Genomic DNA, 26,235 nt, shown 5'->3' on the forward strand with positions numbered 1-26,235 from the left:
GTTTCGCTGGTTCGGATCCTGGGCACTGACACGGCACCGCTTATCAAGCCATGCTGGGGTGGCATCCCACGTGCCACAACTGGAAGGACCCACAACTAAAAATACACAACTATGTACTGGGGGGCCTTGGGGAGAAGAAGGAAATAAATAAAATCTTAAAAAAAAAAAAGCATTTCAATCAAGGGCTGTCTACAAGTGGCTTCTCTGTCCTGAGAGAATTCAGTTCTTCCCAAGAGCATTCATCAGATTTCAATCTCCGAAGAGTAGAAAAAGTATTGAAGAATGAGGCCAGAGTGGAAAGAGCAACATGGAGATTAAGTTGCCTGGAACAAGGCCCTCATTTGCGGTGATGGTGTCTGTAACATAGAAGCACCTTTCAAGATAGCACGTGACCCCTAGTCTGTTGTGTTATTTCTGAAACAGCACAGCCAAACCTTGTTCCCGTTGGAAGGGCCTTTCCGTCACTGGCCCCGTGGACAGGAGGACTCCTAGCTTGAGATGGGAAGCCGAGCACTTGATGGTGCAGCCCAGCTCTCTCTGACCGTGCCTCTTTTCGTGTAAACCCGATCACAGACTGACTGACCACATGGCCAGCTTTAAAACTTTAATGTACATATGTAGTCATATACATAATTTTATTAAAATTGTACATCTTATATATTCCATCATTCTTTCAAAAAACAATTATTTTTAGCATATGATTGGGAAAATCCAATGTAAGAAAGAAGCTCAGTGGGAGGAAGGTCCGACCTAAATGTTCCATGAGTGTGCTGGCTGCAGGACAGGAATCTGGTTATCTCTGCACTGTGTGTGCTGAGTCTGTTGGAGATGGTAAGGCCATAGATGCTTCTGAATCATTCTCAATCACTTTCTGTTTTTTAAAGCACTGACCTCAATCCACCATTTGTTCTGACAGAAGACAAATTTCTGGGGTGATACAGGCTTCAAATTCCAGGCTGGCCACCTCACATTCTCTGAAAGGTTGAAAGCCACAAAGCTGAATGTTCCTTAGCAGAGTCAGTCTGGTGTGGGGGAGGCAGGCAAGTGGCCCCGGGTCTGACCCTGGCTGTGCCACCCACTCCCAGTGTCAGTTTGCTGGGCTGGAGGATGACGAGAGTGACTCCTGCCTCCAGGTGGCGTGGGTCAAGCAGTGCAGCACACGGGAAGCGTCTGGGCCTGGTGCTTCGCGGACTGTCCTTGGAGATGTGGTCAGGTGGTCCCCAGTCCTGGGTCCATGAGGGCATGGTCCAGTTTGAAGCCTTGGGATGCAGCTCTCGGGTGTTTTCTGTTCAGCCTAGGGGTTACGGCTTACCCACTTCTTACGGGTTCAGGCCCAGGGTGTGTGGCATCAGTGCAGTATCCTGAAGGCCTTCTGTGGCCCACCAAGCATTTGCTGAAGATAGGTTAAAGATTTTTCTAGGAGAAAATAAACCAGTCTCTCTGAATTTTTTTTAAACAATTAGACTTTCTCCCTCTTGCTCCCCCAACTGTGGATCTGCTGTCAGGCAGCCCCAGTCCAGAGTGTGCAGGAATGTGGACTTGGAGGCTCAGTGAGTGGAAGCGTGAATCTGCATGAGTGCCCCCAGCTGTGCTCTCGCCAGCTCTTCAGACTGCTTCAACCTTCTCCTGCTGCCCGCCCACAAAAGTGACAGTAAAATGGACCCAATTCTTGTCACCCATGTGGTAGTGTAGAGGGATAAAACACAAGTTTTAGACAGTGGTAAGAGGTTTGCATTTTATTTTAACTTAGAAAATAATGGGGAGCAAACAGACGTTGCTAACACGACCCTGTCACAAAGCTGTAACCATCTGGTTATAACTCTGAGTCTCTCGAGCAAGAACATGGACAGTTCAAGAAATCTTCTCAGGTCCTCCACTTTACCAAAGTAAATGTGACCAGGGACACCCCTCTCAGCAGATGCAGAATAAATTAATCCCAGACCAAGGTGCAGAGCAAGGCGGCCCCGCCTCCTGCGTGCGTCTCCGGTGCTCGTCTCATCCTCGGGATGGGCGAGAGTGTGAAGCCGAGTTGTGGGTGTGTCAGAAGGAGGGTGGCACAGACGATATATGATCATATAATATATTTATATATAACACAATAAACATACCTGTGTATTGTACATATTTATATATAGGAAACCAAACAGATCACCGCAGTCCCTCAGTTTCTAGACTGTTCCCTTATATGGATAAAGTCCTGAGCAGGCCTCTCCCCAGGGACGCTCAGCACGGTGACTCCACATAGTCATTGTCCAGCCCACGGCGAAACCGCGCAGTCAGTGAGCGGCTGATGACAATCACCCGGGGCCCCATGCAGTCCTCTCTCCTGTGAAGAATGTTCCAGATGAGCATGGCAGCTGCCAGAGTGGCCAGAAGGCAGGCACCAATGTTCAGGTAGCAAGACCAGGACAGGTTGGTATATGGGCCGATTCTGTAGAACGTCACCAGCCCGATGACCAGGACAAAACCTGCAGACAGAAGAGAAGTGTTCAGAAAGCCTTACTGGGAGCCAGGAAAGGGCCTGTGGAAACCTGTGACGTGGGGACCAGGCACAAACACAGCATCTGTTTCCTTCCCTGCCCCCTCAGTGCTCCCCAGTGGGCCACGAGCCCAGTTCGTGGTACTGTTGCTTCAGCGTTGAGCTGCATCTCGTTGGGCCTCTGTGGGTTTCCTGACCTTTGGGTCTGGTGGCCGTGGAGGGGTGTTGTGTGTTCACTCAGTCCTGGCATGGAATAATTTCTAGGGGGCCCTGTAAGAAACCGGTGTGGTCCTGGTTTGCTCTTCTGTGACCTGCCAGGTGTCAGGCCATTTTCTTAGTTCCCCTTTGCACGGAGGTGTAGCTGACACTCACTTCCCCTCACCTCCAAACAAACCCAGTAGTAACTGTGGCAGGGCCGCTCTGACTTTATAAACACTTAAATTGTTCGAGGTGAAAGTAAACACAGAAATTTTTAAAATCTTACTGGAAACAAGCAGACTGGTATTTAACTTACTCTGAATTCCTGTTCTAAGGAATTTTCTTATTCTTAGCATTTGCTTCTAGAGGAAATAGAGATTTTCTTTCAAAACTCAAGACAGCCTAGGACTGCACCCTTAGGGAGGGGGCAGAAGCCTAGACTGGAGACATGTCCAGGTCTCCCGCGGGCATTTGGTTTCTCCTCTCACTTCTGAGCAGATGCATCTGGTTCTGGAATTTCCGTCTCACCGCACACCCCCATCTCTTGCTTATTTTCCCTCTCTACCCTTCTCTTCTCTCTCCCAAGTCTGACAGCAGGGAAGGAGAGGGGCCATGCTAGGACTGGACAGGGTCCTGCCTGACCTCCGGGAGCACGCTTGTTCACGTTCAGTGAGTAGTTAGTACCACGGCCTCGTTACTTTTATGGTTTTATCTGTAAGGAGCTGCAGAGACTAGATTTTATTAGTTCCTATAATACGAAAACCAGGATTTCATGCCCAGGATCTGTCGACCAGGATAACAGGGCGCTGATGTTTGGTGGTGTTCCCTTCTGGATCTCGTCTGGAAACCTCAACTGCTGGGACGGAGAAGGAGATGCCACCACCATCCTGCTGCCACGTCCCTCCTCGTCCCCCAAGACCATCACACCCCTTGGCTGGGAGGGGCTGGATGAGCAGATGAAGCTAAAAGGAGCTGTGGGGTCCAGTGGGGGCCGTGGCTAGCAAGAATGAGGAGAGCTGGGCAGAAGCAGAGGCCTGGGCAGCAGGAGCCCCGTCTTTCCCCCCCAGCACCCCACCCTCTGCTGTGTTGACCTGGCTGAGTCTGTTTCTTGGAACCTAAAATACCCAATGAGGACAAAGGCTCTCCACAACCCAGAACGGCTCAGATGGAACTCCCTGGCCTCTCGGACCCGTCCACATCTCCTGCCCTGGGCTCCAAGCAGGCCAAGCTGCCCACTGTGGTCCCTTTGCCAGCCCTGCACTGTGACATCCGTACGTCTGTTCACGCTGGTCCCTCCACTCCCCACAGCCTCCCCTGCTTTCCTCAGGAAACCAGATCATGCATGACCCAGCGTGGCCCCAGAGCAAAGGGCAGCAGCGTGCCAGATAATGGTTCTAGTAACTGTTAGAAATCAGTGCCGGGGGTGGGGACAGGCTTGAGTTTCTAAAAACATAAGCATTATGGTCTCATCATCACAATACCTCCCAGAAAATGTGAATTACACAGTATGTGCCTCGGTCGTGTCCTAAACAATGATGATGGTGACGAATCTCTATGTTAATTCTCTGCAGTACTTTGTGGAGCTTTTTATACATGGAAAGCTTCTGGATACTTCCTTTCTGTTAAAAATAACTAACTCTGTCATGCACATATACTGACAAAAAGAAAATTCTGGCATTTCTCTCTCCCAGTGCAGAGTGCATCCTCTGCTCACAATGTTGTGGCACTGAGTTTTGTGTTAATAGGGAAAGGAATTAGAGCCTGTGATGAAAATGAAAATACTTTTTATGTCCCTTCGTTTTTACTACATCTTTGGGCAATTTTTGCCAACCAAAGGAGCATGTTATGCCTTGTTCAGCAAGACCCTGAAGGATGGGGACAGGACGGGAACATCGGGGGAGTGCATGAGGATGCCAGCATGGGTCTGAGAGGAGGAGAAAGGACAGCAGGGCCAATGGGCGCCTTTGGATGGGGGAGACATGCCAGCGGTGCGGTATGGAAGACCATCACAGCTAGAAGGAATTTACCCAAACAGCAGCAACTGGTTGGCGTCAGGTGCCTGCCCCAAGGAGGGATACAGATGCCCACCCTCTGCCGTGGTTGAAGCCTATTTTCTCCCTTTTACTAAGCTTCCTTTCAGTTTGTCTGTGTTACAGGAACGCTTTCAAAATCTGCTATGTGGCTTTGGTTCCAATTCCACAGCATCATTCATCAAAATGGAACAGTGTGAAAGAATTAGGCCTTCCCACGGTCTCCAGGGCACAGCTCAGTCAGTTGACCTGGTGGGGGGCGGTGTTTACATCACTGATGAATAAAGAGAGGACCTTGAATTTCACTGCAAGACATTTTAGTGGAGACTTGTGAATTATGAGAACTGGATTGAAAGAGGTGACCCCAAACTGGAAAGGACTAAAATGCACTCATTCATCAGACTGGCCAGAATTAGAAAAGGAGAAAGCACCAAGTGGGGTCCTAGGCACGAGGCAGAGGGGACCCACCTGCCCTGAGATGGAGCTCACTGAGCACAGCCTCTTGGGACAGTGCCGTGCTGCCCTGGGACCTGCGGTTCTGCTCCAGGATTGCAGCCAAGTGAAACCCTCGCCCATCATGGGAAACACGGCCATGGCGCCAAATCAGCAGCATCCGAAATGTATGTCCACTGGAGATGGTGAGCTGCGGACAGGTGCTAGGATGCATGGGCAGCACCACACAGGGCGAACCCTGCAATGGTGGTGCCTGAGGCAGAGTGGCCAGGGACACACAGGACTGCTCCTCTGTGCACAGTTCCACTAGGCTCAGCCATCAGGACGCCTTTTAGGAAAACTTGGGGAGGAAATGAAAGTATAAAGAAAACCGGGGGGCAGCTGACTCAAGCACAGGACAGCAGTTCCCCCGGGGGCGCCAGGGCGCAGCAGGGAGGGGCGCGGGGACTTCTCAGTGTTCATCTCCTTTGGTCTTCAGTAGCACATGTGTGTTTCATTGAGTCCTTTGAATGTATAGTCACAATAAGATGTTGAGAATGTTTTCGAAATGCAGCTAACTAAATTCTCCAATTAACAAGAACTTCCCAAAGGTCATCATGATGCTAGCGACAGGCCTCCACATTTGCACATTTCCTGGTCATGCTCTTGGCCTTGTAGGGGACATTAATGCATTTGACACCCTTCAGCCCTCTCCCTCAGCTGCACCGTCATCTTTGTAAGACTCACGCCGTGTCTCCGCACTCAGCATGCCCCCACAACATCTGCTGCCCTAGGACGCACTGCAGACAGCACACCCTGGCCTGGCCTGGCCTGGCCTCTCCTCCCCTGCCACTGGCTGCCCCGTCTCCATCCCACTACGGCCACACTAGTCCCGCCTCGCTCCTCTGAGATGCCAGGTGGCACCCTCTCCAGGCCTTTCCGGGTGCTGCCGTCCCTGTGCTTCCTCAGCCCTGGGGAGGGGGACTGCCTCCTGTCCTGTCCTCCTGTCCCTGCTCCTTCAGCGCTCAGCTCAGAGGGCCGGGTCCTGAGTCAGCCTCCTCCAGCTGTTGTCCCTGTAGCTGGAGTATGGCCCACCCATTGATCTTGGCCTCCCAGAGAGTTGCCCAATAATTACTTGTTGAGTGAATTATTTGAGACAAATCCAAATAGATCCCATAATGCAGAATAGAAGGCAATGTGAACCCTGGGAAAGGAGACGTGATGCATAATGGCTTCCACACTCAAGTCCTCTAAGCTGTTGAGTGACCACAACCGTCAGAGGGACAGGACCCCGTTAGCCATGACTGAGTAGATGCCGCTCAGCCTGGAGCTGGTGCTGCTGTGCTGCTGCCTTACAAAGTTAGCAGAAGGGCACGTTGATTCCCAAACCACCCATGTGCAGTAGTCACGTGTGCACATGTTCAGCAGACCAGTGCCTACTCCACTTGTGCTGGGAACCATGCTGGGCATGGCCCACTCCAGGGGCTGAGGCAGGGTTGGTCTGTCCTTGGGAACTGGTGTTGTTCTTGGGGAAATGAAGATGAGGTTAATCCCCTCAATATGGTGTGCCAAGTGATAGAGGCATTCAGGACGAATGGTGTGAGAGTGAGGAGGAGGTGCTGTGCCAGGGAGCGGGACATGGGCTGGGCAAACCCTCCTGGAGGGCGGAGTTGGTCTGGGCCTTTGACATCAGGAGACTCCACGTGTGGAGAGATCACTCTGAACTCCAAGGGGGGAAAATATTAATTTATGGAACCAGTCCACGGTGTTTAGGCAGAGCAGCCGCAGGCTTCCCAACCCCTGGGCAGTGCCAACATGCCATCCCAGCCCTGAGTGGCAGGGGGCCCGGTCACAGGGCAGGTCGCCGGAGACTGCCCTCTGCATGCATCACAGGGTTACTTAACTGTATTGTTACTTATTTTCTTAAGATCAGTACTGTATGTTTTTGAAAATAGAGTAGGCTGTTATTTTGTTGCCATTTCAGTCTGTTTATTACTTCCTCCCTACGATTGGCTGTATTGCCTGCAGCGTGCACAGACTCAGGTTTCAGAGTGTGTAACTGCTTCCAATCAAGAATGCTACTTTAGGGGCCGGCCCCGTGGCCGAGTGGTTGAGTTCGCGCGCCCCACTTTGGCGGCCCAGGGTTTCACAGGTTTGGATCCTGGGTGCAGCCATGACACCGCTCATCAGGCCATGCTGAGGCAGCATCCCACATGCCACAACTAGAAGGACCCACAACTAAAAATACACAACTATGTACCAGGGAGCTTTGGGGAGAAAAAGGGAAAAAAAAGAATGCTATTTTTTTGTATCACAAGATGAAAGAACACCCGGGGGTGAATAATTGATTGAAGAAGTATAAATTCACATATGCACAAACAACCCGGGCATAGCCACCTACATCCTGAAAACACAGGTGGGAAAAGTGATAGAGATGATGGATCAGGTATAAACGCAGTCTCACAGAGGGACTTTTTACAAAGTAGAAATGAACAAGCCGAGTCTCTGCCTCTTTCGTTGTTTGTCTTGAGAACGTGCTTAATGCCCAGCAGTAAGTGGTGTGGCTGGCTGGCTTCAAGCGTGGTTTTGGGCATGTTTCACTGCTCTGGCTGGCATAATCCACAGGCTGCACCTCATGTGGCTTTTTCAACTTAGAATATATGTAGTCAGAGAAACAGTTTGTTTCCCTAACATTAAAAGAATACATTTAGAAAAACCGTCTCCTGGAGGATACAAAGAAGCTACTAGAACCGTGGACACAGGTGCTGAGCCACAGGAAGAGCCTGAACCATGCGATGCATGTCATGGGGCTGGCCCGGGACGTGTGGCCTCGCCGTCGCCCAGCGCTGCTGCTGGGGAGCGTCCACGAGGCTCTAGCGATTGGCAGTCATCCAGCCCGGCCCGGGGTCCGCGGGGCGGTGTATTCTGAGCAGACATGTGGAACTCAGGGGTCTTGCGTGGGTGCCACATGTCAGCAGTAAAAAGCCATCAAGACACAGAAAGGCAGGGGCTCATGTGGCCACATGGCCTCACTGCATGCCAACAGCCTCAGCCTTGACGTCAGACCATCGCCGTACGTAGACATCCCTCTGAACTCAGATGAGCCCTTTCCTTTCACCAAGTCCTCTAGCTGGGGGAGAGGAGCGAGGTGGAGCAAGTAGAGCCAGGCTGCAGCCGGCCTTACACCTCAGGTTTTCTGTCTCTGTCACAACCTACTGTTGAGACCCCCTTTCTCCTCAGAGTTGTCCCCAAAGACTTTTCTCCCAAGATTTTCAGTGATGTTAATGTTCATCCAGAAACAAAGCTAAGGACGAGTTTTAGCAAACACACTGAGTTCTGCACGTGGATCGATTTCATCCTCATGAATTCATATTTCCAAAGCAAACAGACCCTTCCTGTGAGCTGGCTGCCGCAGGCGTGTGATTCACAGCTCAGCCTGCAGAGCGCCCCTTCCCTCTCTCTTCCTTCCTGCCTGCTTCCTAGGGCTTCGGTGTCTGTCACAGGGCCTTCCTTTTGAATGACTGTCAAGCACATGCAGGTGGCATAAGTGGAAAGACCAAGGGGCTGAACCCTGAGCTCTTCACACAGCACCCTGCCTCAGCGTTGTGTGACAGCAGGACTTGCAAAGTAGGTGCCTGTGACTGAGATCTTAGTGTGACAGCCTCGAAAAGAGTATTTACAGAGCAAACTCATGAATGGACCGACACAAGGCACGGCTGTGGTTGGGATTTTCCATTTGTGAGCAATAAAATGATGGTGATCCAAATGTTCCTCCCTAAGGCATAGATTCTGGGAAAGGACAAGCTAAGGACGATACGATTGATAGGATTGTATGCTTCCAGGGGAGCTGAAGCTCCGAAGTGCTGTGTGATGTCCCAGCACTGAGCAGCACAGAGGAAATGGAAGAGAAGGAAGAAATGGGAGTGTGGTTGGGATGTAGACTGGTGCTTGGGAAGTAGGTACAAAGGACAGAAAAGCAAATTCTCTAGACCAAGCAAAGTACAGGTTTACTGTAAAAAAAAAAAAAAATTGTATATTCTCATAAGAAGGTCCTCGAGTCTAAGGAAACCTCACCTGCCACCAGCTGATGAGATGCCAAGACAGTTACCTTTATCAGCCCGACGGACCTTTGAGGACTGATGAGATCAGCATTCAGGGCACAGGAGAGTTGCCCTTAGTGTGTTTATAGGTGTCACCTTCATAAGAAAAAAGTCAAGATTTCCAGAAGTGGAGAGAGGGAGCCAGCAGACATGAAGCTGTGTGAGGCGTTCAGCGGCTTTGACCAGGTTCCACAGTAAACTCCTCTCTCAAAGTCGTCCTGCTTGAACTTGAGAGGCTTTGCATCACAAGGAGGGGACCCGCTGAGCCAGGAGATAGAGGACAACCCAGAGCCCGGCACCAGAAGTGGTCTTAGGGAAGACATGTCCGTCAGCTGCAGGACGTGTGCAGGGGCAGACTCACTCTGCAGATGGCTGAATTCTCCCAAGTGCCAAGTTACAGAACTCAAGATGCAAGTGGCCAGAAACAGACGAGTGCAAGTTTTCTTATTTGGGAGCAGAGCACGAGGGCTCGGGCCTGCTGCTCAGCTTCCGTAAAAGGAGATGAAAAACCGTTGGAGAATGTTCCCAAGGAGAGCCCAGTGCCGTTATGAACTCAGTCCAGAATAAAACATGACACTGCCAACTCCTGCAGAAATGCCTCTACATTTGTACTTTAACTCATCATTTTGTTGTGGTTTGTGTAATTTAAGAAAAACTATAAGTCTGAGAAAGGTCCAGGGTCACTCAAATGACTAACGAAGAAGCTAGACTAAAACTTACGCAAAGATGCAAGGTGAGGGATTATTTATGATCAAAGCTAATAAATTAGAAAGTAGGAATAATGTCAGATATTAGAATAAGAAATCCATGGATACTTGAGAGGGTACCACACTTCAATAAAAATGCGTTATGATAAATTTGTGGCTGGTAAACCAGTGGCTACCTTTTTTTTTTTTTTTTTTGCCGAGGCAGGTTAGTCCTGAGCTAACATCTGTGCCAGTCTTCCTCCACTTTATATGGGTTACTGCCACAGCATGGCTGAGGAGTGGTGTAGGTCTGCACTTGGGATCGCAACCCACAGACCCGGGCCACCAAAGCCGAATGCACTGAACTTACCCACTATGCCAGGGGGCCGGCCCCTTGTGGCCACTTTTTAAAGGGCGGCAGGCTGCTTGGTCTAAAAGCCCCATGTTGGACCTTGTGGAGGGGACTGTGCTTTTTCTCAGAATGTTGCTGGGTGTCACAGACACAGATGGGCACAGCCCAGGACACCAATTCTAGGATCCTTGATGCAATGCTAGAGGATTTTTTTGCTTATATACCAGCATTTTCCAAAAAGGATCGGAGGTGGCATATACATACTCTGATGAATAGTGGGACAGAGAGAGGGACATTTAGAGGAGGGAGCAGAGGAGAAGCCTGGCCCCCAGGTCCCCTAGTGCATCATTGGGCAAAATGCCAGCTCCCAAGACGAGGGGGAGAGCCTACTAGCCCAGGGCTCTCAGGAATAGGTGCACAGATCCTCACACCCCAAGGGAAGTGCCGTGTGAGCACTGATGGGGGACAGAGAGCCACGTGGGACCCCAGCGACGTCACCAGCCTGACCCAGCATGTGCGGCTGTAGTGCTCTCAGGCTGGACTTCATTAGACAGTGTGCTGCCCAGGAGGCCCCGGCAGTAGCCAAGGAGTTGTCCTTCAGAGACTCAGCTTGACCCAAGTACAGAGCCCTGAATGACCGTTAGATTGTCCCACCTAAAAATGCCAGCTTCAGACCAAACTTCATTGGTCAGTCCTGCAGACCTGACAGCAAGGGCCCAGGGGCTGCTGCGAGCACCCAAGGAGCCAGAGGAGGGTCGCACGTAGGAAATTTCAGAGCCCACCAGCGTTCCGCCGAGGAGGGTAGTTTGCCTGTGGGGTGGCCTAAGGGAGTGCCTGGCGGGGCTTCGGCACTCGCGCCAGGCTCAGGGGAGAGCCTCAGTCCTGCCCGGACAGCACGGAGGACGTGTCTGGGGACTGATGACTTTTCAGTGTTGTGTGAACCAATAGGACTGTGGCAGGAAGTCAGAATAGAAATGGCAGCAGGTGTGACTGAAGCCAGCATGCCAGTCCTCGCTGCGGCCGTGAAGGCTGACAGGAGCTCTCCCTGCTGCGTAAAGAGCACAGCGGGTGGAGCGATGCCTCCAGGGCCTCGTGGCTGACAAGAAGCGGAGGCAGGTAGTCTGCTCCAGAGCCAGGCTCTCCACTCAGGTGCCCCCCGAGAAAGCTCGCACCTTCTTAGGAACCCTCAAGAGCTAAGGACCTCACCCCAAGGTGCCTGCCAGGCTAAGTTGCCTGCAGAATTCACCCGAGGCTTTCTTCTCTGCTCCAGATGTCACTCAGGTATCTATTGCAGGGTCCAAGGGTGTCTGCAGTAGTTAGAGGCTGGGACTGACCTTTTTGCCTTTCATAGGTCACTTCCTCTGACCCCCACTCACAGCCCCTCTCCCTCTTCTGCCTATGCCTCTCTGCACGCATCAGCGAGACCACTGACATGAAAGAACAGAGGTGCCGCAAAAGAGGAGAGGCAGTGAGAAGAAGGATGTGAGAGAATGAAGGAGAGAGGAAAGGTCTGGAGTCAGCCAGACGAGGCTTGTGCGGGGTGTGAGGCTGTGTCTGGGGAGCCCTCACACCCAACAAGGCAGGGCCTTGCCTCTCAGCTGCTCTCCGGGGCTGGGGGACGGCCCTTCGGCCCCCACGCTGGCAGGTCCTCATTATAGTCCCTCTTGCCTCTCTGCTGGTCATCTGTCATCAGAACGCCTGGCTGCTCTGGGCACCCCCAAGTGGGCATCCAGAAGGAGAAGAGAAAAGCCTGATGTTTGTTTCAGCCGTGTACTGGTTACGACTGGGAGACCCGCAAGAGAGAGCAGGAAGGGAGAGGGTGGGAAGATAGCGCAGGGGACGGCACAGCTGCCCTGTGGTGACAGCACCATCCCCCGATGCATCGAGTGGAGGCCGCCAGCCTGCCCCACCTCCCGGGAGCCTCAGGCTCGGGGTCCCTAATGTGCATAGTGCTGTCACCACAGGGAAGTTGCAGAATTTTCACGGGGATGTTCAGCTTATGGGGTATGGTGGAATCAGGGACAGAAAGGAATTTTTCAACTTTAAGGCAAATTAAAATTACACTCGGAAAATTCTGCAAAGAAATGGGAAACTATTACGTGTAGTACCTTGAACATGATAGAGTAAACCAGGTGAAATGGCTGATATTCATGTGTTTGCCATAAGAAAAAGGCAGTTTCATAGAGTCCTCCCTCATGTCACTGCCACAGGCTCCTCTGGAGCCACAGCTGTGAGAGGCGGAGGACGGTCTTTACAGACCCAGCCGGGCGTCGTGCAAGCTTGGACCGGTGCCCAGAAATGACTGGAATGAATGAATGAGCGGGGACTCTGGTCTCACACTGGCACGTCGGGGCCCCTCCTGGCATGTTGCTGTCTCTTACTTGTTCCATCATTTCCCAGCCTCCCCTCCTACTTTTATTAGCATCTTCTCCCCCTGCCCACCCTCTGGCCCCAGCACCGGGGACTCAAGGTTCGCTTGCATAACAGGTACTAGCAGGCATTTCCCCCTCCTGGGACAGGATATCCTGGCGCCCTTCAGTCTCTCCCTGACTGTTTAAAACAGACCGGAGCACAGGAAAAAACCTACCTCTAAAATTAGCAGCATGATAGAAGAAAGGCACATAGCTGCATTCTGTACTGTTTGTCAATGAAACAAGTCTAAACAGGGCCAAATGCATTTCCTTTTTGGGCAAAACAGACTTATTGGTGGTGATGGTCAGACACCAAGGGGAGAGGCGGCCTGTGGAGGCAAGAGGGACGATCCGAAATGCCACGGGCTGCCGCTCGGTGCTTCTGGCTTTTTCTCTCGGCCTCCACCTGTCTGACTGTTTGAACAGAGGCTGGTCCAGCCTTCCCAGAGGTCTGCTGGCCTGGAAATGCTCGGGAGAGGAGCACAGGACCCCAGCCCCCATCTCGCCAGGGCAGGCCCCTAGGAGACCTTCGGCAGTGCCCCCGGGGTTGCTGCAGGACAGCTTGATTTTAGCTGATGGGGCGTCCCTCTATTTCGATTTTTTTTTAAATATGTTATTTGGAAGCCACACTATCCTGTTCTGAAATAAGAGTTTACAGGAAGTAAGATGTCAGTTTTGATACCAAACCCACAATATTTCTCCTAATAATCTAATTAAGTGTCTCAGAGAAATTTCTTAAGAAATGCAATCCTGCTAGAAAGTTATCTTCAAAATCAAGAACTGTTACTTTCATTTCTTTAATGCCACTAAAATATCTGTTCTTAATCCAGCTTTTCCAGTCACTATTTCAGAATCTTCCACTTCCTTCTTGAAGGGATGGAATTTGAGATAATCCACATGGTGGAGACGGGTAGTTCAGTAAGACCGAGGAAGCCGCATCTGGTTTTCGGCCCCAAAGTCAAAGACGGCAGATGGGTCATTTCCCTAAACAGGTCACATCATTTGGAACATCCGTGTTTCTACCCACCGTCATGGAGGAGGGCAGGGGTGGAAGTGGGCAGAGATCCCATCCCACCCACGTCATTAATCCTCAGAGTCAGTCCAGGTGGGGACAGACATCCTCCCCTATTGTGAAGCTGGGTAAACTGAGGGGTGAATTAGAGCAGTGAATTGGATCGGGGATTAGCCCCAGTTCACGCCAATGGTGAGTGACAGAGCCAAGATGCAGTTCCAGTTCCCTTGACACCAACCCTCTGCTCTTTCCTGGACACTTTACTGGCTCAGCCCTCGGCAGCCCCCCTCCCCAAGCTGGCCCTGGCTGTTGGGGAGTGACTGGCCCAGGACCACACCGCCTTCTATTAATAAGTCACAGGAGGTGTTTCCGATCCCACCCAGGGCGCTTTCCAGCACATGAATACCTGCCGTTCTGTCAGCCTCATTCTGGAAATTGTGTTTCTCCAGAAAGATAAGGGCCAGGATCCATTATTCCTAGAATGATTCACTTCAGACTTCCTGCTGTTTCTCCTGCTGGCTTGTTGGAACTGCACCTTCGATGTTGGGACACGCTGCCCTTCCCCACCGAGCAGGAGAGGCAGATGGGTTGGCTAATGATGCCCTACACCCTGGCCACTGCATCTGTCTGTCTCCACAGGACCACCAGTCTGACTTTTCCCCCCTCGGAGGCAGAAAACCTGAACTTCTCCCAGGTTTCCATGATTGTTAAAACCCCGAGCCAGTGCGAAGGAGCAGTGGTGGAGGGGAGACCCGAAGAGAAGCCCCTCCACTCCCTGGGGGTGATGGACAGACAGCTTCATGGCTTCTGTTGCCAACAGTTCCATTCGTTGTTTACGATGACACCACCACTCACCCTGTCAGGACTACAGGTGTGTTCGTGCCCTGTCCCACTTGGCCCTTAGTCACCCCCAGAGGCCTTGGTGGCTTCCAGATTTTTCCAGAGGGGCTCATTCACTGATGGCCCAAGGCCTGGTGCTCTGCGGCAAAGCAGGCTCCCTTGCCTCGCCCGCACACCCCGCCCCCCAGCACGCTCATGTGGCAACACAGGGAGTTGTGTCTTTTGTTATGGTGCTGTGTGTGCACCTGTGTAGGAGCCAGGACAGGGTGTGTGCGCTCGGGCTGTCTAACGTGCTAGCAGCATTTCTCCAACTTTGTTCTGCTCGTGAGGGCGGGTCCCAGGCAGCTGTGTTTATCTCGGATTGTGCAGATGAGGCGGTCTGGGAACCAGGAGTGTGCCCCGACCTCTGCATTCACACACCGCTGGCTGGGAAGGCGGTGGAGGCAGGAGCTCAGTCGGGGGCTCTCCCCCTCTGCCCACAGCAAGCTGCTTCACTGCTCCCCCAGCTGCTGCACCCTCGCGGAAGGACCAGGAACCCGGGCCACCCAACACCTCGGCTGCAGAGGGGCAAGGAAAATGTCAGATACCCAAGACTTTGGAAAGCAAGCTTGTGGCCCAGAGGGCCAGCGCCCTCTTAAATGGAAAAGGCCAGGAGCCCACCAGCACAGAGACCCAAAGGCCGGTCCTGATTGTGTCCTCAGCGCTCTTTCCATGTGTTTGTTTCTGTTTTGCTTCTGCCCACGGCGACAAGTCGGGCAGGAGGATGACCCATGGGGGTCACCATGACATTAGAAGCCCTGTTGTCCCCAACCGGAGCTGAAGGCGCAGCCACTCTGCATGCCCGGAGATGTGGGGGTACTTACTCGCCAGCTGGAAGGCAGCGGCCATGGCTTCCTCCCAGCACTGGGAATCGGGCGACATCAGGGGCAGGCCCGTCAGCCCCAGGACGAAGGTGAGCTGGCCCGCAGCAAGCGCCGCTGTGGCGACCAGGTTGCAGGCGCGCATCATGTCAAACTGCACTGCACGGGCAGAGAGGGAGAGAAGGCAGGTGGTCAGTGCAGGCGAGGCTGCTCAGGGACAGCTCCCCTCCTCCTGGAGCTCCTCCCTTTCTGCACCCAGAGTCTTGGGGACCCTCTCTCCATGGCTCTTTGCTGTCTGCTCCCTCATACACACCTGGTCCTAGAGGGAGGCGCACAGTGGGTATGTGCATAGGACCAAGGGGACAGAGCAGTTTGGTAGATGCACCACAAAGTGGGGGACGAGGGGCGGCGCTGGTGCCATTGTGAGGCCCGTGGAGGAGAAGCGACTTCCCCACGTGTTGGGCAGCAGAGGACAGACCTCGCAGGAACGCGTCCCCTGTGAAGTCAGGCTCCTTCCTGAGGTCCTTCCAGACTGTTGGAGCAGCCTCCCCGGGGCAGAGTGGGGACCACTGGCCTGCTGGCCCCGCCCCCCCATCTTGAGGCTCCTGTGGTCTGGGAATCACACTCTGCAGGCGGGCAGAGTTTATATTTAGCACTCATGGAGTCCGGAGTCAAATGGCAGCGTTATGCCACTTCCTGCCATGGAGGGTCAGCTCCTCTTCCCCACTGTGTCTCAGCTGCTTCCTCCTGCCGTTCGGAGCTTGGAGGATCTCGCCCTTCCCGGATCCCAGGCCTTTCCCGACGTGCCTGGTCCAGCCTGGGGGTGGCACTGCCAGCTCTGAGGCCAGCGTGGACTCTGGCACGACTGTAGAGTGCAGAGGCCTGGGCTGCTGGGAAGTCAGAGCAGCCCTGAGGGCAAAGAGGCAAGAGGGCTTCTGGAAGGAGACAGGGAGCGAAGGAGAGAGGAGAGGGCAAGTTGCTCGATGATGACAGTGAGTCACGACGGCTGCCTTGGCCCTGGCTCGATGGCACGGACGAGCTCAGTGCTGCAGCTCGTGTTCTCTCGCTCCCCTTTCTCACAGGCCCAGCACACTCCCTGTTGGGCTTCACTGCCCGAGTCTTCCAAGGCACCCCAAAAACATGACTGCGATCGCTAGAAACCCTGACACTCCTGTCTACCCTTTAAAATGCCAGGAGATGAGAGGGTAGCGTCGGGGAGGTCCTGGGGGCCCTCACGGTGCAGCGTGGCTGGGCCTGGTGCGTGGGGGGCTCTTGGCACTGGTGTAGCATTGGGTCCAGAATGATGTGGACAAAGGAGCAGAGACTGGAAGCCCCAAATGTCAGGAAACAGAAACAGTGCTCTTTGAGTGGCATTGAGGGGGCACGGGGCGGACCCTACGCACACCGTGTGCTCGCTCACTCGGGTCTTAGATCCTCTCACCTCCCCCTGAGGCTGAGGCGGCGTGGCCGTCAGCTTGGGCTGGAAGCCAGGATTCAGGCTGACTCGCCGGAACTTTCCTGGCTGCTCACGCAGTCTTCACAGGGCACCTGAAGGCACGGCCAGCCCTGAGCGACGGCTGCACACGCATGCAGGGGCCACACTGGTCTTCCTGTCGGGATGCATGAGCTCTGGGTGGTTCCTTCCCATGTGCTCCGCGAACTGCTGGCTTTCCCGTGGAGGCCGCTGTTCTTCATATGCTTTTCTGTCTTTACACTTAATTTTCTTTGCAATTATTTTTCCCATTTAAACAACCATAGAGCAGGCTCTGCTATTCTAAAAGATCGTGGAATTTGGGAGGTTGGAGTGACCTCAGAGACAAGGGCTATTAAAACATTACGGATATTACTAGCGCGAGAGAGCAGACTGCTCCGATTCGTAGCCAGGCCCAGGAAGGTCTGTCCAGTTTCCCAAGCTCAGCCTTGCAGACAAGGAAAGACTTGAATGAATGGGCTGGCCCTGGAGGGGAGTGGCCTGTGGTGGACTCATGCACCAGGGGATGGCCACAGGGTGCACGTTGGTGCCGTGAGGCCACATGACCGAGGCTCTCGTGAGCCAGGAACAGAATGCAGGCAACTCGGACCTCTCCTTCCCCACGTGGGCCCCGCTGCCCTGCCCTCCCTCTGCTGTCCTCCTCCATCCAGCTCTCTGGCCTTGGTGGCTCTGAGCATACCGCCCAGTGCCACACACCGTGGCAGCGGCTCCTCGTGGTGTCCGCACTTCACAGGCCACCAAACAAGGGCCTCTGCCCAAGTCACCAAGTCCTCATGGGTCCATGGCATCAAAGATCTCAAAAGGATATAAAGGATGAGACAGTGACTGCCCACAGACCTGTCACCCTGCCTGAGAGAAGAGACATGCCCCCATCCCAGCTGCCCAGAGGGGACCTGTCCTGGCTGCCATCCACCAGGCCCGGGTATTCTGTGGCTTCTCATACTATCTGTGTACACAGCCTGGGCAGCAGCCTCTGGAATTTAAGGAGCCTAGTGAGAATGTGGCGCGAATGTCTTCTGGCGAGCAGGATGTGATGCACACTTTTGAGTCCCCAGCCCAAAGGCCCTCCCAGCCTGCCTTTCCAGTGAGGCTCCGGTCACCCACCTGGTCCAGAGAGCACCAGTCACCTGAGGGCAGGGGCGGGGCCTCCAGCCAGCCGTCTGCCGAAGATTTAATTAAATGTTTATTCGTGTCCCACCTTACTTCAGAAGAAGAACTTAGGGTGCCTGACAGAATGCATGAAATATGGAAGGATGAAGAATGACACAGAAGACAAGGACCCAAGAGTCAGGCTGACCCTGGACTTAGGTGTGCGGGCTCTCCAGAGGCGGACCTCATGGCCCCTGAGTCCCCGTAGACCTCCTCAGAGCGGGGAAAGAGCTGCCTGATCAGTAATAAAAGTCACCGTTGCCCCACGCTGCCCAGCGAGCCAGTGGATGGGAAGACCCTCCCCATCCTCCAGGACAGGACCCAGCACGATATGGGGGCAGCTGGTAGACCTAGACCGGCCCCCATGCCCATGCCCCAGCAGCACGGACGCCCCTGACCAGAGTTCAGATATAGGTGCTGGCCCCTGGTGTGTTTGCCACCATGAACACAGAGTGGCTCCGACTCTGAGCTCCACGGGGCGTTGCCAGGACCTTGCGCACAACTAGCAGGAGCGTGTTGGCTGTCCCCAGGCCACTACCCCTGGCTGCCTGACGCCACGTCTGGAATCTCCAGGACCGCCTGGCTCTCAGGCGAAGCCGAATGAGCGACGTGTGACAAGTGACATCTCACCCCCCTCGCTGTCAGCCCTGCAACCTGGACACACGTGCCCCGTCACAGACTGAGGTGATTTTGCAGAGTGACAGCTGGGTGACGTGGAAGGTGTTCAGTGCTGCGCGAAGCGGCGTCATCCAGGGACTCCTTACTCCCTCCTCCCAGTCTCTGCTCCCAGCTGGTTGGGGCAAAGCATGGGCTAGGATTTTACATGAGAGTTATCAAGACTGGGTGCCAGTTTGATCTAAGGCAGCGGCAGACGGTGAGCCTACAAACAAGGCACTGGGAGCCCCCAGCTCGGGACCAGCAGGGACAGCAAGCACATTAGAATCACAGTTCCTCAGAGGCTGCTGACTTGCTCTCCTTGTTCACGTCGTGTTCAGTCGCATGGAGCTGGTGAGAGGTTTGTCAGCACCGGAATTGCTGTGTGCTCCTTTTCCTCAATTCAGTCTTGCGAGAAGCTTCTGTGGATGTTTCCCTTGCTTTTGGACAAATATTTGATGCTCAGAGATTTATTAAGTGTCAGTGGATGCAAATGCCATATTAACAATGAGAGAGTATTTTTAAAGTTGTTCAAGGAGCTTGTCGGGTGGTCAGGGAAGGACAGCAAACGAGCTGGGGGAGATGCGTGGGGGCCACTCAGGACACGTGGCAGGGTAGGAGGGAGGCCATGAGGGCTGGCTGTGGGGGGTATGGAGGCAGAGCCCATCCCAGGCCCTGTGTCCTCCTGGCCTGAGACTGGATGCCCGGCGAGGACACCTGTGTGGTGATGGGGGCTTTGGCAGGGCTGGGCTAGTTTGGGGCCCCCTGGATTGGGATTGCTCTGTGGGAGCACATGGTGTGCACCGGGAGGATCGTGTGAGTCACACAGAGTCCACACTAGAACCAGGGTTGCTGGCTTTCATTGCTCCCCAGGACAATCCCCAAACCTAGAAGGACCGACCGCCGTCCATCAGCAAGTCACACAGAGGCCCAAGTTCAGCTCCATTTGTCCAGCTTCCCAGAGGCCCCTGAGTTCTGAGAACTCATAGGGAATTTTGAAATCATTCATGCACTTTGATCTTTTAAAGACGAGTTGTCACTCCCTGCTTGCAAAGGAGACGAGGGGGCTGGCAGTCACAGCCACTCCTTGACGGCAGAGCCCCTCAGGCTGCACGGTGAGGCCTCTGAGGGGTCAGGTCGGGGTTGCAGCCCCCCAAGGGCCTTAGCCGAACCACGTGCCTCCTGCAGCCTCAGTTTCTTTGCCTGTAAAGTGGGGACAACATCCCCCACCCCGGGTTCCCTCGAAGGAACAGCATGTTGGGGACATTCACACACCTGTTCTTGAGGACTTGGGACCCGCTCGGAAAGCATCTGGCAAAGGCTAGACCAGAGCCCCACGCCTCCTCAGAGCCGCGTGGGGCCTCAGGAACCAGAGACACCGACCTGCGAGTTAGACTCCGTCAGCACTTCTGAAGGGTCGTCATGGGGAGGCCTGTGCCTATGGGTCCCATGACCGCTTAGATGACACATTTGATGACAGGCATCTTCATCCTTATGAACCTTCCCTCCTGTCCACTCAAACCTGACCCCGCTTCCAAAGTCAAGTTCCCAGCTTACAGAGCAGTCAAGAGACAGGGTGCCGGTGCCGCGACGTGACCCAGCAGGGCCTGGCCAGGCCCGCGGGCGGAGGGAGCAAGGGGCTGCCCTCCTGAGACGGCGCTGGAGCCCTCCTGCCCTCCACAGCAGGGCCATCTCCCCGTCCCCTTCCCGACGACCCCCCCTACAGCCACTCCCCAGCAGGTCTTCCTCCGTGCTCTCAGCCTTCGCCCTGACGACCGTGGAATGAAGTCAGAACTCAGCGCGTGTTTTACAACTGCTTATTTATTGTACTCATTAACGATCGTTATTTCCACCAAGAAAACAGTATTGTCTTTGATTTGGTTAGCAATGCTTAATGGCAGAGAAGAAGCCCCACTCCTGGACGAGAGGAGTTCTCTGTTATAAAGGAGCCGCAGGCGGGTCTGGGCTGAGCAGAACTGGCAAGCGCCTGTGGCTCACCGGTGGAGGGTGGGTGTGGAGCTCGGGGCTTGCCTGGGTTCCAAACCGAGAGCCAGTGTCACCCCTCAGAGCAGATCCCCCTCACCCGTCAGCAAACGCACGCCATATGGGCCCCCAACTGCTCTAAAGGAAACGGAAAAATAAGCAGACTTACGTTTGACGGTGCCTCGGGACTCCTGGAAGCCTGCTGCCTCGGAGCCCCAGCCCAGGGCCTCGCACTCCCGCGCCTCTGCCTGCCCCGGCCTGGCCCCAGGGCTCGGCGCGCCCCGGGCCCTGTCCACCAGCCAGCAGGACTTCCACAGCCCCACGCTCCGCTTGCGCCCATCCTCCAGTGTCTGGTACACCCAGTTGGGGGTGAAGGCCGCTGCGTTGTTGAGGACGAGAGAGACGAGGGCCACCAGCACGGCCGTGGCCACCAGTTTCTGGACAGTCATCCCGGACTGCGGGTGCCGTCCGCTTGTTGTGGAGAAAGTCCCAGTCCTGGTCAGCTGCTGCGCGGGGGAGAACCGAGACGCTGCTAGGGGTGGCTAGAGGACATCACCGCTCATTCTTGGAGGCGTCGGGAAGGCCCATGCGGCAGGTGCAGGTGAGCCCTCCTCACGGCCCTCTTTACCCTCCTTCCTGCACCTGGAGCAGGGCCCGGCCTGAGCTGCAGCCGGCTGCTCGGCCCATCCCAGGGAGGAAGCGGGGGCACCACCGGGAGTCCAGAGTCGTGGGTGCGCCGTCTTCCTCGGACTCGGAGGCCAAGGGAGGCTTCGAAGCCTCTTCTCCCCTTTGCGGGGAAAACAGAAAGCAACTCAAGAGGCAGGTGGCCACGTGGGAGTCGGCCTGGGCCTCGCTCCTGAGGTCCAGCTGGCTCAGAGCGGAACCAGCACGGGAGCCTGGCTCTGGGCAGGGCTGCGGGAGCAGTGCGCGTGCAGCGGCCTCTCAGCTGCCTGAGCCCCTACCCGGTGCCTCCGCCACGAAACAGCCGGTCCTGGAAAGCAGAGAGCCTGCTGCAGGGAAGTGTGTGTGTGTGTGTGTGTGTGTGTGTGTGAGAGAGAGAGAGAGAGAGAGTGCGTGTGCGTGCGCGTGCGTTTTCTCCCTGTCTCTCAGCAGAGAGGAAATGGTTGTTTTTGAGGCTGTTTTTGGTGAGCTGGAGGGCGTAGCCAACTGCAACAAATAGCAGCCTGGCCACAGCAGCCAGACACTAACAGGATGTGTTTCCTGATAGGAAAGGCAGGGGGCCTTCTGAAGTCCTGCTCTGGGACCCCGCTCCCCTCCCCCTCCCCACCTTCCTTTCCGAAAGGGAAGGCCAGGGATGCCGGCCCAGAACACACCCGTAGTCCCAGCTGTCTGTCTTGGACTGGGCCAGCCTGGCGCTCAGGTACCAAGGAGCAGCTGCAAAGGCAGGTGCTGCCAACAGCCCTGCAGGCAAGCTCCTGCACCGGGCCCCAGGCCTGGGAACAGCCACACACAGCGCAGGGCGGGCAGGGTGCTGGGGACTGAGTGTCCACCCAGCTTTCCGGTCATCCTTCCAGCACAAAGGTACCGCCAGTCCACGATGCACCGGGGCCTGTCCTTGTCACAGGGATTTTGCTGTAGACCTGGAGACACAACAGAGGGAATCGCTGAGAGGGGAGGGCAGCAGAGAGGTGCCGAGCATGGTGGAGAGGTTCCCTTAGACAGGCCTTCACTTCCTGGCTGAGACCCACTTGCTGCCCAGATCTGGTGGGTTGGGGGCCCTCACTTGGAGAACCGCCAGACCAGGGCATCATCCTTGAGGTACGAGAAAGTGGAGGTCTGGATGTGCCGTGCAGGGCGCCCAGCAAGGCCTGAAGGCAGAGGGAATGTGGTTTCTGGCCCGGACTGTGTTTGCTGCTGACAGGAATGTTGATTGGCACAGCTGATAAGGGAGCAGGTCCATCACTTCAGTGCACTGTTGGACATCGGACAAACCCCTTAAGCTGCTGGGAACTTGGAGAGATCTTCATCTGCTCTGCCCTGACCCTTCTGCGCCAGGAGCCTAACCCAGTGTGAGGATCTATGGCACCAGCTCTGGAGCCCCCACACCAAGCACAGGGCCTCTGACCCAGCCAGGGCCCCAAAGCGGATGTGAATGAATAAAAAGGCACATGTGTGCCACGTTCTAAGCACACGTGCCCAAGACATTGTGAAGTTTTCCCCCCTTGGGCTCTGTGTAGGAGCAGCATGTGCCTCTTGACTGTTGGCTGTCTTCACACATTGCCCCATCGTCATCACCATGTCCCCCAAAGTGTAGGGACGAGCACCCTCATTTACAGGAGAGGAAGTTGAGGCTCAGAGAGGTCACACAACTTGCCCAGGTCATGGAGATAATGAGATGACCGCAATCTGAAGAGCCGAGTGGAACTGGTCTGGTCTCAGCCCTCTCCAGGTCGGCTTCTCTGGCTCCTGGAGCTCCAGAGTTCCCAACCTGTGTGGACACCAATCAGGGTCCCGGCCAGCCCTGGAAGCCCCGCCCCCATTGCTGTTGATCGCATGTCTGCAGGGGCCCTGCACTGCCGCTCGCAGGCGAGGCTCCCACGCCAGGGTCACATTCCCAAAAGGCAGGGGCCGTTGGAGAATCGTGGGTTCCAAGAAACGTCTGTCCATCAGTTCCCTGGGGATTTTACCTATTTTAGGATTTTTCCCACCAGAGTTAGTAGCAGATGCGCCAGCGGAGTTCCTCCTACTTTCCCTCCTTCCTTGGCTTGTGCCAAAAGAAGAGGTGCTGTCCTGCTCTCCTGTTTCTCACTCCACGTCCCTGTGGTCATGCACCAGGGACTGGGTGGGGAGGGGCCGGCGTGCTGTCTCTCTCCCCGCACCTCTGCGCTCCTCTTCACGCCTCCGCTCGGAAGACCTGCCCCTTCTCTGAGGAGGACTAGGGCAAGTGCTTCAAGCACTCAGTGTTCCTAAGCACACCATGCAGTGGATCGCCTTGAAAAGGAAGTTTTCCCAGAAGTTTCCCTTAGAAGAGGGTCAGTTTCCCTCATTTATTTAAATCACCTATCCTTAGGTAGTCTTTAAATGGCTAACTTCCGATAAGAAGCAAGCACAGGGTTTCAGAAACCGGAGTGCCTGCTTTACTTGTCCCAGGAGCAGCCCTGGGTCAGCTCCATCTAGCTCTTCCCAGGCTGGGCCAGGAGAGGGCCAGGCCACCCACTGAGTCCTCCTTGTTACAGTCTCCTGGGGGCACCAGGAAGCCTTTGGGGGCTCTTGCAGGCCATCAGGTCCCACACACTGAGCCATCCCGCCAGATTCCAGCTCATGGCAGAGTGGGAAGCTGGGGGCGATGGCGGCAGGCCTGGGAGCAGAACCTGAGTTAGGAGTGACCCTGTCCTCAGAGGCACCCCGTCCATCCCTGTGACCCTGGGGGCCCACGAGGGGAATGGAAGCTAGGCCGCGGGCTCCCTGAATCACCAAGGGGGCCCCTCCTGTTCTGCATTCCGTGTCTTCAGTGCCGTCTCGGGGTCCAGCTGCGGTGCCCGCGGGTGCCTCCCGTGCCGGCCCGCAGACAAACAGGAGTGGCTCTCGGAGCGGACAAGTGGGAGACTGAGCAACAGTGTGGCTGCCGCCTGGGAGAACATGGAGTTGTTCACCCTCCAGTCACTGCTCTGACTGCAGGGTCCCCACAGAGCAGGCCCGGGAAGAGGGGCCTCTGGGGCTGGTTCCGGCAGCTTCTCCCAGCACAAGGCTTTCCAGAAAATGGGGCCGTTTGCAGGCCAGCCTCAGCTGCCTCATGTGCCTCTCAGAGCTGATGAAGTGCAGCTGTGAGCGCTGTGCACAGACTCCCGGATGACAGGAAACTCTCAAGACGTGGATGGGGGCCAGGCGGGTGTTTACTTCTTGGAGTTTATGTAGGCTGCACAAACCCCAGAACTCCGCGCTAGAGGTAAAGCTGCCCACGGAGACAGCATCAGGAGCTGTGCACGGTGCTGAGACCATGCTGGCGGCCGGAACGCGGAGGCCAGCCGAGAACGTGGCTAGCCCTTTGGGTCTAGACTCTTCAGCAGTCCTGTGTTCAGCTGGGTGGGGAGCAGGCAGCCTCAGCCCAGGGGGGACGGGCCTTCCCAGCTTCCGTCTGCTGGCCGTTGGCTGCACTTCCAGCGCCTGCTTTTCCAAGCCCCCACTTGGCAGAGACTTAATTCCCCAGACGGAGGGCCATGTGGAAATAGCCGGGCGTTTCAGTGACCTGGTGGACAGAATACTTTGGGGTCGAGTAGGTGAACACAGCATGCCAGACAGTTTTAACCTAGAAAGGCACAACAAACCCGAGTCAGGTCCCCAGGCCCCTGGCCCCCGCCCTCAAGAGCAGCTTGCTGCTAGCCTGGAGGCACGCACAGCCATGGGCACGGGAGAGAGAGTGGCCCTGCTCTGCGCCCAGGGAAGATTCTGAGCCGTGGTTTCCGGGTTGTTTTCCACGTGAATTGGGTGCAGGTATCAGCCAGTTTGTTTTCAAGACAAAGCAGAGGGGAGGGCGGGCGAAGAGGAGACAGAAGAGGCCCCCCCCTGCCCTCGCCACACCCTCACACCTGGTCTCTTAGACTCTCAGGCACAGGTTTTTTGTTTTTTTTTTATTGAGCTCATAGTAGCTTATAACATTGTGAAATTTCAGTTGTACATTATTATTTGTCAGTCACCATATAAATGAGGCACAGGGTAGTTTAAAGAATGTTCCAATCACTTGAAATCATTTGGAAAGAATATAAAGCCCTTGTGTCTCACCAGCACCTTGCTCCTCACCCACTCATGCCACTGACCTAGAAGACGGGTGGCTCCAAGCCCCGGACCACCACCCTCCACCCAGGCCACCCACGCCTGCTCTGGGGCTGCACCTTGAAAGCATGAGGTGTGTTTAAAACAATGTGTGGGGGCCAGCCCAGTGGCGCAGTGGTCAAGTTCGTGCCCTGCTTCAGCGGCCTGGGGTTCGCTCATTCAAATCCCGGGCGTGGACCTACGCATCACTTATCAAGCCATGCTGTGACAGGCGTCCCACGTATAAAGTAGAGGAAGATGGGCACGGATGTTAGCTCAGGGCTATTCTTCTGCAAAAAAAAAAAATGTGTGACAGTGGAAGGGTCAGGGAAATGAGAATTCTCTGAGGCGTGGTGATGACTTTCCATCAGTTCTGTAGATGAAACGAGAGAAGTTGTGTAAAATTGACTAGAAGCTGTGGGGTGAGAACAGAGTGTCCTGAGAGTCCAGATTTCACCACTGGACTCTGTGTTGTCACTAGCTGTCATTTCTAGAACTAGCAGTATCTTGGAGTGCCCTCAGTCACTGGGTCTGTCTGCCCCCAAGACCCTGGGGGGCCCAGGGAGCCCCCACCTCAGCAGGGCAGCATCCCAGCTGCTAACAGACATGTGCTTACAGACAACGGGCTTTGCACCCAGGGGCGCTTCAGCGCACGTTTCCACCAGCGCCTCAGACCAGGAGAAAGATGAACTCTGGTCTCCCGCTTGTTGTGAGGAAGGGGGTTTGAATGCAGAGAAGGTGGTTTCTTGGCTGAGGCGCCGGGGGGACGAGGGGCGGAAGGGCCTGA

The 26,235-nt window shown here is 54.9% G+C and overlaps 2 protein-coding genes across 5 annotated transcripts in view; one reads left to right on the plus strand and one right to left on the minus strand.

The window, feature by feature from the left end:
• The window catches only part of IFT140 (intraflagellar transport 140), an 88,844-nt gene that overhangs the window by 44,550 nt on the left and 18,059 nt on the right, over positions 1-26,235 (plus strand). The window lies entirely within an intron of this gene.
• Positions 591-21,884, minus strand: TMEM204 (transmembrane protein 204). 2 transcript variants are annotated; one of them, XR_011424387.1, is made up of 4 exons: positions 20,848-21,884; positions 15,404-15,559; positions 2,109-2,468; positions 591-1,416 (listed from the first exon to the last, which is right to left on the minus strand). XR_011424387.1 is itself a non-coding variant. In XM_001497393.5 (3 exons), the coding sequence occupies exons 1-3, from the start codon at positions 21,125-21,127 to the stop codon at positions 2,224-2,226; spliced, it is 681 nt and encodes a 226-aa protein (XP_001497443.1). In that variant the 5' UTR covers positions 21,128-21,884; the 3' UTR covers positions 1,722-2,223. The 2 variants fall into 2 exon arrangements, 1 of the variants encoding a protein (XP_001497443.1); XM_001497393.5 differs by lacking the exon at positions 591-1,416 and having other exon boundaries at positions 1,722-2,468.

Source organism: Equus caballus, chromosome 13, assembly GCF_041296265.1.
Source record: "Equus caballus isolate H_3958 breed thoroughbred chromosome 13, TB-T2T, whole genome shotgun sequence".
In the NCBI taxonomy this organism is placed as follows: domain Eukaryota; kingdom Metazoa; phylum Chordata; class Mammalia; order Perissodactyla; family Equidae; genus Equus; species Equus caballus.

Excerpts from the sequence above, each read along its gene's own strand:
- TMEM204 (XM_001497393.5), bottom strand. The coding sequence starts at position 21,127 with ATGACTGTCCAGAAACTGGTGGCCACGGCCGTGCTGGTGGCCCTCGTC. Across the intron at positions 15,560-20,847 it reads GTCCCGAGGCACCGTCAAAC|TGCAGTTTGACATGATGCGC; the intron begins GTAAGTCTGCTT and ends CTGCCCGTGCAG. Across the intron at positions 2,469-15,403 it reads CGCTGCCTTCCAGCTGGCGA|GTTTTGTCCTGGTCATCGGG; the intron begins GTAAGTACCCCC and ends TTCTGTCTGCAG.